The sequence below is a fragment of the Hesperophylax consimilis genome, chromosome 16 (genome assembly GCF_061612785.1).
Source record: "Hesperophylax consimilis isolate HC1 chromosome 16, BYU_Hcon_1.0, whole genome shotgun sequence".
Lineage (NCBI taxonomy): Eukaryota > Metazoa > Arthropoda > Insecta > Trichoptera > Limnephilidae > Hesperophylax > Hesperophylax consimilis.
In genome coordinates this window covers 33,548,448-33,562,301 of record NC_142851.1, presented here as the reverse complement: position 1 = coordinate 33,562,301, position 13,854 = coordinate 33,548,448, and the positions used below count along the sequence as shown (strand labels likewise).

General features: G+C 34.6%; 1 protein-coding gene across 3 annotated transcripts in view; it reads right to left on the bottom strand.

Annotated features, from left to right (window-relative positions):
* Window positions 1-13,854, bottom strand: part of PKD (serine/threonine-protein kinase D3) — an 86,769-nt gene that overhangs the window by 25,181 nt on the left and 47,734 nt on the right. For all 3 annotated transcript variants that reach the window (XM_089641177.1, XM_089641179.1, XM_089641178.1), the window contains exons 4-5: window positions 11,207-11,344; window positions 8,251-8,441 (exon numbers count right to left, since the gene is read on the bottom strand). In XM_089641177.1, coding sequence (XP_089497303.1) covers window positions 8,251-8,441; window positions 11,207-11,344 — 329 coding nt within the window. The remainder of the gene's footprint in view (window positions 1-8,250; window positions 8,442-11,206; window positions 11,345-13,854) is intronic.

The following is a 13,854-nucleotide window of genomic DNA, read 5'->3' as shown; positions in this document are numbered from 1 at the left end:
TAACAATTGTTACATATACATGTTACGAAAAATTTCAATTCATACATAATATGTATATATAATAACTGTACAATTGTAAATTATACAATTAAATTATTATTAACTAACTAACTAACCATCACGCCGTTTCCCCGCAGGGGTAGGCAGAGAGGACGGACCGCCAAACAACTCGGTCTTGGCACACACTCCTTGCCTCATTCACATTCATACATCGTCTCATACATACTCTTCTATTGTTCTGACTCTTGACATGGCCCGACTCAAGTATCTGATTCACTTGGTCGTGCCATGTCTTCCTCGGGCGTCCCCGACTTCTGCTACCATTCACATTTGCATCGTACATTCTCCTTACACTCCTTTCTTCGCTCATTCGCTCTACATGCCCAAACCATCTAAGCGTCCCTTTCTTGATCTTACTCATTACGCTTACATCAGCCTTGCACTCTTTGCGGATATCCACATTCCTCACACGATCATACATGGTTTTACCACACATACGCCTCAGGGATCTCATTTCAACAGCATTCAATCTACTTTCATCCTTTCTTTGCCAGTTCCATGCCTCACTTCCATACATCAGGGTAGGTACCAGCACTCCATTGTGGACTGCTAACTTCGCTTCTTTGGACAATTTTTTGTTAGCGCCAACAGCGTTCAGTCCTCTATTAATGGAGTTACCTGCATTTACTCTTCTTTCAATATCTCTGTCAGCCTTCCCATCTCTCGTAAACATGCTTCCTAAATACACAAATTCATCCACCTGCTCCAAGTATTCCTCATTCACAACTATATTGCACACTGTTTTCGTACTTTCTCTTTCAAACACCATTACTTTAGACTTACTTACATTCATCATTAACTCATTCTTCACGCATACTTCGTTCATCCTAGACACGAGAGACTGCAGATCATTCATACTATTAGCAATCAGCACCGCATCATCAGCATACAACAGGCACCATACTTTCAGATTACTATATACTTTCAGATTACTATTATTTAATAAATTATTATTAAATGTACATATAATAATTGTTATATATATACATAGTGTGAAAATTTTCAAATTGTACATTTCACCTGCCATAACAAGGGGACATCCAGCCACCATGGCGGGTGAAATAATACTAATAAATGATGAGAGGTAAGGCTCTCGACTGGCAAGCCGAAGGGCTCGGGTTCGAATCTCGGCATGCGCAATCAAATAAGTAAATTTTATTTGATCAATTTGTGTTATTTCACAAATTACTAATTAAAAATAATATATAGAATTCTTGCGGCATGTTCCAGAGTGTAAGATACTCTCAGTATTGCCCTGGTGTAAGACCACCATTCAGAATTGAAACGTTGCTTGAAATGGCTTCAGTCGTGTTTGGTGACCACATCTGAATAGTAAGATACTCCCTCACCTTCCTTTTCCCCATCTCTTTTCTCTCCCCACTACCTTCAACCTCACAACATACCCCAGTTGGGGATAGTTGGGACTCTTGCACAGTATTCAAATTTAAAAAATTAAGTAAATGTACTGTACAATTTTTTTTGCATGAAATAAATATACATATTTAAAAGCATCTATTTTCATAGAAAATGTAGGGATTGTAAGTTGTCCAGATGTCTTAATGCATTGCATATGTGGTACTAGTGTGTCATTACCTTTATTGTTACATAATTCATAGAGATTGCTTGTAAGGTACCAGGGCATCATATTAATGGGTCGATGCATAAGTTCCTAACGTTTTTGGTTTCCAAGGCAACAATGCTAAGATGAAAAGATTTTTAAAAATTTTAATGCCGCTTATTGTCTTAATGTAAAGAATTTATTGTTTTAATCAGTGGTTAACAAAAACAGATTCAGTCAATTCAAGATGTAATTCAAATTTTCTTCCTGTAAATAGCTAAATTTTTAGTTGCTAGTTTCACTAAACTTACTAATTGTTAATTTTTCTGAACGGAAGATTCTAGATGATGATGTATTGTATAGTCTGTGTGTAGTAATTTTAAATTGTTTTCTAAAAATTGGTCTACTGTTTACATGTTAAAAATCACATTTTTTTAATGTCTGTGTGACTATAAACATTTTCAGTAGACCATGAAATAGTAATATTCAATATTTCCCCAAATAAGCACAAGTTAAGGCAATTTTGTTAACTAACATACAGAATTTACTAGGGGTTAAACGGTGGAATAGAGTTGGATTAATTGGCTTTAAACCACAGTAAGCCGTTTAATTATTTCCATTTTAACACATTTCCGGCGGGAAGGGTTACTCTATCTTTTACGCCAGTCCTACTTGAATGGCTGCAAAGACATTGCCGTCTGATAGTTTTATATCAATCTCTTTTAAGGGTCCAACTATATACAGGGTGTCCGGAAACTCGTAGTACAAGCGGGAAACTGGTGAATCTACATCACATTTGGAGTCGATTTTGTAGTATATTTTTTTTTTATTTGAGCTTTCGTTATCGAGTAAATCGAGTTTGAAGTTGATTTTTTTTTTTTTTTTTTTAATCAAATTCTTATAAATTATTACTGAAGATCAAAGTACCCAACTAATTAAAACTATTTGAAAGTAAAACAAATGAAGAAACTCGGATTTGAAGCATTATTTGGAAATCACCCTTCATTTAACCCGGTGTAATCATGAAATATTTCTGCCCTGCAGGGTTAAAACATCTGTTATTCAACCCTAAACACCAGAAAAAACTTTAACCCTAAAATAGCCGAAAAATATTTTTTTTGGTTTTTTTTTTTTTTTGAAAATGCTCAAATCAAAAAACTTTATGTTTTTTTGGGTTCCCCATGTGGTGTAGATTCTCCGGTTTCCCGCTTGTACTACGAGTTTCCGGACACCGTGTATATGAACTGCGTTTTCAACATCTTCTAATTCTTGTCTTTTGTGTGGAAGAATATTTTATCAAACGGAAACTATATTCAACCCGTGGAACGTGTAAAACATCCTCATACTTATTTCACTCGAAATGCAGAAGTTTAAAAAAAAAATTATTTGTGAGAAAATGAAAACAATTTTTTTGTAAATAATATTCGTACATTTTTACACATAAAACATTACTGAATAGCCCAACACCGACTTTGACTTCAGTTTATGGAGTCATATTACAAAAGTAGGCATTAATTTCAGACAATAATGTTATAATTGGGGTGTGGTGAGTACTATGTAAAAAAAAAATCATTCTAATCGTGTCTTATTTTCAAAGATATAATATAATTTGTTTAAAAACAAAATCCATTTTTCTCAAATGGGACCCTTGTTTTCGCCCGCATGAAGTGTGTTGAACGTGAAGTGGAATGAATCCAAAACAGAACGCCCTGAAATTTCTATCGCTCAAGTAGTTAAATTACGAACCAATGCACCAACCCAAGATATAGACCATTTTCCATAATGTTAATTTATCCAAACTTATGATTTTGCTTTCTGGTGTTGTAATTAACATGGGAAGATGTACACCACAAGCACAGTAAACAGTAAACCAAGGAAGTATAACTTTCGGGTAATCTGATAATTGCTAATTGTAAATAATAACAACAAATATTTTATACACATTTATTGAGTTTTAAAACACACATAAAATAGATTTATTTAATAAACATTACAGATCTTTTATTCCTCTATAAAAATAATATAATTTTCAAGTAACAATTATCAGATCTTAGAATACCCGTCACCAATTGAATAAACCTTTACTAACAATAATAAACCTTTTACACTAAAAGTAATACACATTTACATGAAATAGTAACCTTTTTATACTAAACGTAATAACTTTTTTAATGTCCAAAGTAATTAATTGCAACTCACTTCTCTAACAAAGCACCAATCAGTACAAATCACCATTATATCAAAATATATAAAAAATAATATCAAAAAGGTTTTTTAAAAATAAGATCTGATTGAAGAAAACTTCTTTCAAAAATGTGTAAAAATACTGTCGTAAAATGAGTAAAGACAAAAGTCCCAACTGCCCAGAGCCAGTTATGCCAGAACTATGGCATCTCCAATTCTGAGAGAGAATACAAAGTAAAAAATATGTTACCGATTTAAAATTAATTATTCGTTAAGAATTTTGTAAAAAACATTGTTAACAAATATAAAATATCATATTGATAGGGAATGCATATTATGTAATACTGAAGTTCTTAACTTTAAATATAGAAAATTACTTAAAAAATAATACTTGTAAAAAAATGTCTTTTATTAAAAAATATTGAATATAAAAATAAGAAGTTATCGTTTTCATCATTATCAATACTTAAATATGAATTGTTAACCAAAGGAATGAGATTCGTTGTCTTAAAATTGAATTAATAACATTATAGCAATAAAAATTTCTGTCAAATTCATTTAAATGCAACAATTTATTAGGAAAATAACTGGGAAAATATGTTTATATTCCACGGGCGTATGTCCATGAAGGTTGTAAAGCTACATGTATCCGGAAACTCGTAGTACAACCCAAAACCTTTTTTTTTTTTTCGAACTGAGTTTTTAGATTTTTTTTTAACTTTTGGAGTTGGGTCTACGCTTCCAGTAAATTCCAGTTTTGGACTCGATTTACTCGAAAACGAAAGCTCAAATCAAAAAAGTTATACCACAAAATTCTGCCCAAATGCAATATATATTCAACATTTTCACACTTATACTCAAGAGTTTCCGGACACTGTGTATAAGAATAATAAAAATGAATTGCATAAAATTTATGAACAAGAAAAAAATCATATTATTTATATATAATCCTATATTCCAATTTCTTGGAACACGGCACAGCTTTACAACCTGTATGGACTGCGCCCCTGATATATTATGTGTAAATATTATAAAAAATATAATTATAAATATAAACAGAATTGATCTAAACACCCACTTACCATAGATATTATTGTTTATAGAAATGTAAAAAAAATTATATATATATAGGTACATATAATCCAGCTCAATTTTCACAATTCGGGTATATTTTTGGGTTATTTTTTAAATTTAAGCTAAATGTCATTTTCTAGTAAAATAAACAAAAATGAGATCCCAAACATTCAAGAAGTAGATTTATCAATGGAAGAAAATATATTAGTAAAATTATACTCTTAATTGAAGGATAATTACTACAATTATGTGAAAAGTGATATAAAGTCTTGAAAAGTAATGAAAAAAAAAGTTTCCACTTTTCATGACTTTATATTACTTTTCAAAATTGTTCTGATTTGTCCGGTCACCATAAATACGATGTTTTAAGTGAAGCAGAGTCCACAATAGTCAACAAGGATTGAAAAAATTTGAAATGAATTTAAATTAATTTAAAAAAAATAATTAAAAAAAATAATAATAAAAAAAATTCCAAAGCTATTCTCATTTGACCATTTCTAAATACTGACGTATGGAAGTGTTCTCACAGTAATCATATAAATGTACACTTATTCTCATTCTCCTAAACAAGATAGTCAATATTAGTATCATTAAAAAAATATTTGCAACTCAGAAAATGGTTGCTCATTAAAAAAAAAAGTTAATTTAACTAAGTTAGATCAAATACCCTAAAATATTAATAACATGTCCAACTCCAGTAAAACTTTGGCAGTATCAACAACGCTGGCCGCTAAAGGCGCTAGTGTAGCGTATTGATGTTGACATTCCTTTCAATGGCGGTAAATTAGATTTATTTATCATTTATTTGGCGGTGTTTTGAGTCATTTGAAGTCATTTTTCAGGATGCCAAAAACCATTGACAGGTTAGTCGGTGAAATATAAGTTTGTTAAATCCAAGCAAATAAAATGTTCTTCATTACATAAAAAATGAAATCTAAAAATAAGAAACTAAAGAAAATTTCTTACAATTATGTAAGTAATTTATTACCTTTCTAAACCATGAGTGAGTTAATAGCTGCTTTAATATTTTTTATGTATGAGCAAAAAACCAACAATATACAGGGAGGGGCAAAAGTAATTACCCGATGTTCTTTTGCTGTAATTTTTTTTTAATGATAAATTTTGGTACTGCTTGTGAAATTAGTTTTTTTTTTCCAGTAAACCGATTCATGTCTTGTCGATTTGTATTCTGCGTTTGTTTACTTCACAAATGTCAAAACCGAATTGACATTTGGCGCCATTTGCAAAAGTTATAGCGTTTTCCAATAGGGTGATTACTTTTGCCCCACCCTAGGTGGGGCATACCAAGTAGGTTACCTATTTTTTTTCATTTCAAATTATTGCAAATTAACTTAAAATAAAGAATATATTTCCATAAAATGTATGAAAGAAAACGGAGGTGCACATCTCACGCCGCTAGGAGGCGCTAGTGTAGCATGCTGCCATCAGAATGTATGGGAAATGACAAAGTTGGAGGTATTATTCATATTATAGGGTATTTGGTTAGATCATTTAAAAGATGGATATGGTCATGATAAGTTGTGTGAACCAATATTTTACAGATTTGACTTTTGAGTTACAGATAATAATATAATGTTTGGAATGTGTGATGAATGAACGTCAAAATATGTATTGTACAATTAATTGGACTGTACCATGCAACAATTAGGGATCAAACGCAATGGGAATCCATCACCGATTACCACATACATCGCTGCAAAAAGTCATTTGAAATTTGGAAACATTGGAAGAAACAAAGTCACAGTGAAATCGTTGCAGATTTAAAGTTTTTCATTATAAATAAATTAAACAAAGTTATTTTGTTTGAACCAATATATGTTTTTATATATATATATATGCCGACCGGTTTCAGAACAATCGTTCCTTCATCAGAGAAAAATATTCTAACTTGACATTATAACAATGGGTGAACATAATATATTACTAAGTCCTAAAGTGGGGGTGGAGGCGTAATTAGTTGTGTATTATTAATAATAAAGGAAAACGATTAGATAACTTAGGAACCTTAGAAATCCCTTAATAATAATAATGAGTCCACTATCAATAAACTAAAAATATTATATTACAGTCCCGCCTTAGACATGTTCCCCTTCCCCGTCCGTTCTATCTCCTCCCCCCACTCTTCACTAATCCATAGCTGTACCTCCACTTCAACACTCACTCACTTCAAAATAACACCCATTGTTTTGTAATGTCAAGTTAGTATATTTTGCCCTGAGGAAGGAATGGTTGTTCCGAAACTAGTCAGCGTATACATAAATAAATGGTGGTATAAACAAAGAAACATTGTTTCATTTACATAAAAATAAGTTTAAAGTAAAATTTTAGTAGATAGTAACAACTAGATCCCTTATTGCACGATGGTGAACAGTTATAAATATTGTAGATCTAACACAGTAAAATAATATAATAAGCTGCAAATTGATGTAATAAAGTAGAACACAGATTACCACAAAAAAAAAACCCAGAATGGACAACGATGAAAAAAATACACGAGCATTTCAGAAAAGCTTAGCTATCCATTATAGAAAACAGTCAAAACTGACGGTAAACCCCAAAGTTTATACTTAAATGGTCAAAGCAGATATTATAGAATTAAAACTACCAAAGAAAACGGTCAAAACTAACAGCGAGATACAATTCTAGTTAAATAGTTCAAACTGACAGGGACAAATAATCCCAATGATTCAAGCTAAAATAGTTTTTTTTTTAATGTGAATACCGTTCAAGAGGTCCGGCTGCTATCAACCGTCTGGGAGTCAGTGTGGGACCACGGCATCCCGATTGGGGTATATTAGAGACTGAAGGTAGTGGGGAGATGGGTAGAGAAGGTGGGGAAGTATCCGGCTTTCAGATCTGGTCACCAAACACGGCTAATGTAATTTCATGAAACCTTTTGATTCTGAATGGAGGTCTTTCTCCAATGCGATACTGAAAGTATCTACCACTCTGGAACATGCCGCAAATATACTAGATATTATTTTAAACCAATAAATTATGAAACAACACAAATTAATCAAATAAAATGTATGTGGGAATGCCGGGATTTGATCCCGCGATCTCCGGATTGAACCACAGAGGCGGTCAAATAGACTAGTCATTGCAAGCAAGGTTTGAAGTCTTTCACCAGGGCTATACAGAGAGCATCTAATTTTCCACCTAATGAGTCGATGAACGAGTGATTTGATTTTCTCCATTTCATCACCTCTAATAAATGTGATAAAAGCAAGCGTTCTACAGTGACGAAGATATAAAATGTTTAGTATCGTAAATAGTGGAAGTGATTAATCATAAACTTTCGATACAATCGGCTGTGGTCAATTGAGATTCACCATCTCGGCGAGCCTTCTTACCAGCGAGTTGGTTTCGTCGGGCGGGCCGGGGAGCGAGGCGGCGCTGGATCGGCTGGGGGAGCGCGGAGGCGCCGCGCTGTGTCTCCGCGCTGCCCCCGCACCGCCCGCCCCGGCTACCCCCACTCCCGACACCGCCGAGCAGTTGTTGGGGATCTTCACGGCGCAGCGCTTGTGGTAGTTCTGGCCGCAGCCTGGAAACACAAACAGACAGATTAATAATTATGTTCAGAATCCTCAGACAGAAATCCGAGAATGTATTTCGTTTACTTTAACCCCGATGGGCTGAACCTCTGCACTTGCAGTACTGAAAAATTATGCCCACGCACGTTCCAAAGCACTGCAATTGCATTGTTGGCCTAGTTTGTTCATTTCGTCTCCGGATTCACCTCTACTAGTTAGTTAAAGACAAAAATAAAAATTTTACTTATCAAGTACAGGATGCGCCAGAGAAACTTACTTATTTGAAAGTTCAATAAAAACAAAAGCACTGTAGTTATTGTTGTAATTCTTTTTTTATTTGAAAATGCAATGTACCAAGTTTTTTTTCATACTGTCTTAAAAATTACATCTTTTAAATGGCGACCCTCATCGCGCATACACTGGTTAAGTCGTTTTTTGAAGTTTTCGTCCACTCTTCTCAGCATAACAATCGGAATATTGGCAATAGCATCAGGAATGTTGTTCTTCAGGTGATCTATGGTCCGTGGTCGATCGACATAAACAAGGGATTTCAAATAACCCCATAAAAAAAATCACATGGAGTCAAATCCGGAGAGCGCGCCGGCCATGGGAGATCGTCTCGGAGAGAGATGAGGCGGTTGGGGAAATGTTGTCGCAGCAAATTCATGCCCGCTGCTCTCTAGACCACAGCATAATGGCAACTGACGAGAATGGGAAACAAACTTGGGGACGTCCTCCTCCAGATGCGCCCCCTCCCGCCCCTCTACTTGCCCAACTCAACGGTCGGGAATTTTTTCAAATAAGTAAGTTTCTCTGGCGCACCCTGTATTTACATACACAGAAATACAATTTAAAATATAGCAAAATAGAGAGAAATATACTGAAAGAAAGAGTATTCTTAAATTCCCACAATAATAATACATAAATACATAAAGCGAAATGAAAGTCAGTAACATATGTAGAGTTCTACTACAACATTTAGAGAAGGGACATTTTAAAATGATAATTTTTTATTATTTAGAAAATACGTAATTCTTATATTGTACTCCCAGGATGCGTTCAGAACTCATTATTATAATTGAATTAATTTTTGTAATGGCAAAGTACATGTTTTGAATCAAACCTGTATAAATATAAAAAAATACAATTAAAAATATAATACATAATGGTGGCGGTCCGTAGCATTGAAATTATTATTTTTTGTATTAAGATTTGGGAAAGCACAGCGGGGATTCCTCAAGCAGAAATAATCCTGAAAATCTTCATACAAAAATAAATATATATACATATTTTCAGCTACAACATCGTTAATTTTTATTTTTAACACTCTGGCTCACTGAAGTCGCGGAACGCCACTGAAACCTACCTATATTGCCCGAATAGAACTGCAAGAATAAGAATAATACCAAGTTCACACCCGAATAGAACTGCAAGAATAAGAATAATTCCAAGTTCACACCCGAATAGAACTGCAAGAATAAGAATAATAATACCAAGTTCACATCCGAATAGAACTGCAAGAATAAGAATAATACCAAGTTCACACTTGAATAGAACTGCAAGAATAAGAATAATACCAAGTTCACACCCGAATAGAACTGCAAGAATAAGAATAATACCAAGTTCTGTCGGCACTGGGAGGAATGGGAAAGGGCACCCAGAATGAGGCAATCCAAAGTACTCATAAACGGACCAGACTCAAGACGAACCAGACAACTACTGAGGGAACTGGTAGGACTACGGGACACTGCCATCTCAGGAGACACATGCAGTTGTTGGGAGTGGAAAACGCCAACAGATACAGGAAATGTGAAGAGGATGAAGAGACTCCAATACACCTTTGGTGCCAATGTCATTGTAGAACCAGAAGAAATAGCCACATATCCAATGACAACCCTGGTGAACTTAAAGGGACCGGATTACTGTTAAAGGAATGAGGTAAAATGGGAGATAGCACAATGGGCCATGGCCTAACCTTACGTCAACCATCTCCTATAATAAAATAATAAAAAAAGTTCACACCCGAATAGAATTTCAAGAATAAGAATAATACTAAGTTCACACCCGAATAGAACTGCAAGGATAAGAATAATGCCTAGTTCACACAGCACAATATTGTACTGTCCCAGCTCCAGAACCATTGTCCTAGAGATAGACGGGCAGGCTTATGGGACAGGACAATGTCTTAACGCCACAATTGAGCCCGGCCCCACTGAGCGTGTGTAAATGCACTTGGACAATAGCCAGTCATTACACGCGTACGTATCCAGGCTCGAATGGAAGGAACCAGAAGAAATTATTAAATTGATAACAGTATATAGTGAACACAATTGTTTTTGGCACATTGATTGCCCAAATTATAGGGACACAGTTTTCTTTCTTATTTTTACTATTTAATTTGTGCTCTAACAATTCCAATAACAATACATCTTGGTATAGATCTAATATTTTTTGCAAACGCGCATTATCCATTTTCGCAGCATTCCGTGTTCGATCTAGAGTCGAATTGTTGAATTGTCCCATCCTGCGTAGTCGAGTCTGTTCACAGAGCTGGGACAGTAGTTTGTAGATTCTATTGTCTTCTGTACTGTCCACATGTGAACTCGACATTAGACAAAAACAATACAATTGAAAAAGAAGCCAAAATTAAAAATGCCTTGGCAGTCTTTGGCTAACGGCCGGGGCAGCATAAAACTAACTTTACAAGCTACAATTTTTTCATATCATTACTAAAGAGATAATAATACGCTAGTCGCATACCATCAACGAGACTCACCGTCACACTTGAGGCCCTGTCGTACCAGTCCGAAGAGCATCTCTCCGCAAAAGTCGCAGAAGGTGGGCGCCTTGTACGAGTGCACGGCCAGCGCGTGTGGCCGGTATGTGGGGATGTCATCAGGTGCGCACAGGTTTCCTGGAAATACAAAACATAAATAAATAGGTACAATACATGAACATGACATTTTTTCTACATTTCGTTGATAAAATCGAATTACTGATAAATGAATGGGGACTTTTATTTTATTTAGGAAACAAACAGTCATTTACATATATATTTAGCATAAACAGCAATTATTTACAATATTTGACCAATAATGTTCCATTAATTCTAGTCGTTAATTCAATATTTGCACCTATACAATATATTTATAAATGACAAAGATATGTACAGAATAAACATTATAAGGAATTACAAAATGTTATAAAAACAATTAAAGACAGTTAGTAGTAATACAGTTTTTGCATGATTATAATAAAAACAATAAAATAAACTCAGATGATAGGATTATTTCACAAAACAAAAATTAAGTTATCAGTTTAGTAAAATATGATTTAAGATTTTTTTTTTTCACGGCCAAAAGTATTTTTGTTATTTGTTTTTGGGGTGTTATGCCGTGTTGCGCTAACTCCTTCTTTAGCCAACGTTTCGGACAGCATTGCAGTGTCCATCATCAGGGCAGATGTCTTATTTTAAATAACACATCTGCCCTGATGATGGACACTACAATGCTGTCCGAAACGTTGGCTAAAGAAGGAGTTAGCGCAACACGGCATAACACCCCAAAAACAAATAGCAAAAATATCAATTTAATAAGTTGCATTTTGTGTTTTAAAGTTACACTTCGTTACGAAAATGTCTACATCTCTAGAGGCATTGTGAGTTTTACAGATACGTCCTATTAAAGAGTTTTGCGCATATTTGGCTTTACAGTGTGGTGTTCTAAATAAGTCGTTCGATCTGGTGTTGTGTTCAGGGCAACGAAATTCAATCTTTTCTAGCAGATAAGATGAATCAACAAGACTGTTCACGATTTTGTGTAAGAATAGGGCATCAGAAATTTTCTGTGTTTATATAAAGCAGTAGGGTCAAACCGATGATCGCTAAAGTGATACGATAGGTGTTTAATAAATTTCAGGATTCCAACATATTAACAATTGGTTACTGTGCAAAGACAGTAAATTTTTTGCATCATAACAATGTTCTGTTGTTGGGTGTATAACGTTGATCATTCTTTACTTTCCGTTTGATAGATTCTCCTATCTTAACCAACGGAATAAGATATAGAGCCGTAGGTATTGATCGTGTTCTTAAATATTAATAAATTATGACTCAATTTGGTTGGAGCGGTTTATTATAATACATCCAAAAATGAACGTAGAAAACACAAGCCGAACGTTTTTACAAAGGAAAGTTCGAGATATAATTTCACGCGTGTAACATAGGCAATTAACTCGGTGTCGGTGTCAAGGTTGCTGGTACTGGAATGTGTACTGGTCCGTGCCGTGTCGCTTTAAATAACTCGGCTGGCGACGATGGAAGGTTCGCGAGACTACCGGTAAATTGACGTACCCTCACATAATCCAGATTGTTCGGCGGCGCTGTAATAATGCCTAAGCGATAAACTAGATCCTTCTGGTAAAAACCCAGACACATGCAATGTACTAGCGTAGATTCTTCGGCGAGCGCCGCTGTAAGCAGGTAGGTACTGTCTGACACATTATTATGCATTGGGTACCACATATATACATGCCTATAGAAAATGGAATTAGCAGCCGCCACAGAGCACAGGCTCGGGTGGGAAAGTTGTCCTTGTTCTATCGGCATTTCAATGGTTCCGAGGAACTAGCGTCATTGATCCCTTCGGTATCAGTGCACAGTCGGGGAACACACCAAACTCGTACTCAATATTTGTACACAGCTGACATTTGTCACATAAGAACTGGTTGCTTCTACAACTCGTTCTTGGGTTCAACAGCTCGGCTGGTGGAATGATTTTCCGGCCTCTTCAAAACCCAGGTTAACTTCTTCTTTTCCCCAAAAGACCCTCCACACAGCATTGTGGAGTTAATGTAAAAATAATAATAATCAGTTGAATCATTGAAGACTATATATATTAGAAACTCTCAAATGAAAATTTGAAAGGGAAAAATCAGAAAAAGATTTGGTCGATCTATGAATTGAGCCCAGGACCTCAGCGTTGCCACTACCACTGAGCTAATTAGACCCTATCCCCTTTGGTCATTTTTAACTGTATCGTACTTCAACTAAGAACTACAAACATTGCCTTTATCTTTATGTACGATTGCAAGATATTTCCCGAACCAAATGTATTTTAGACAGTGTCTTGGATAAATATATCCATTTTTATTTTAATGTGTGAAATCTATTGACTTGTCTATAAGTCTAAGATGAATATTTTATTTTTTGGAATAACTTTCAGAGTTGTTTCAGAGAATTTGAAAAATTCTTCAAATTTCAAAGTTAATTTTCAAGTTGTGTGAATTTCAATAGAAGTTCTGTTATTATTTCAGTTTTATCAAGGAACTAGCCTATAATGACACGATAACATAACTTGAATAGGACTTTCACAGAACCCGATAATGAATGTTTAAATTTGATAAAATTAAATTTGAATGTTTTAA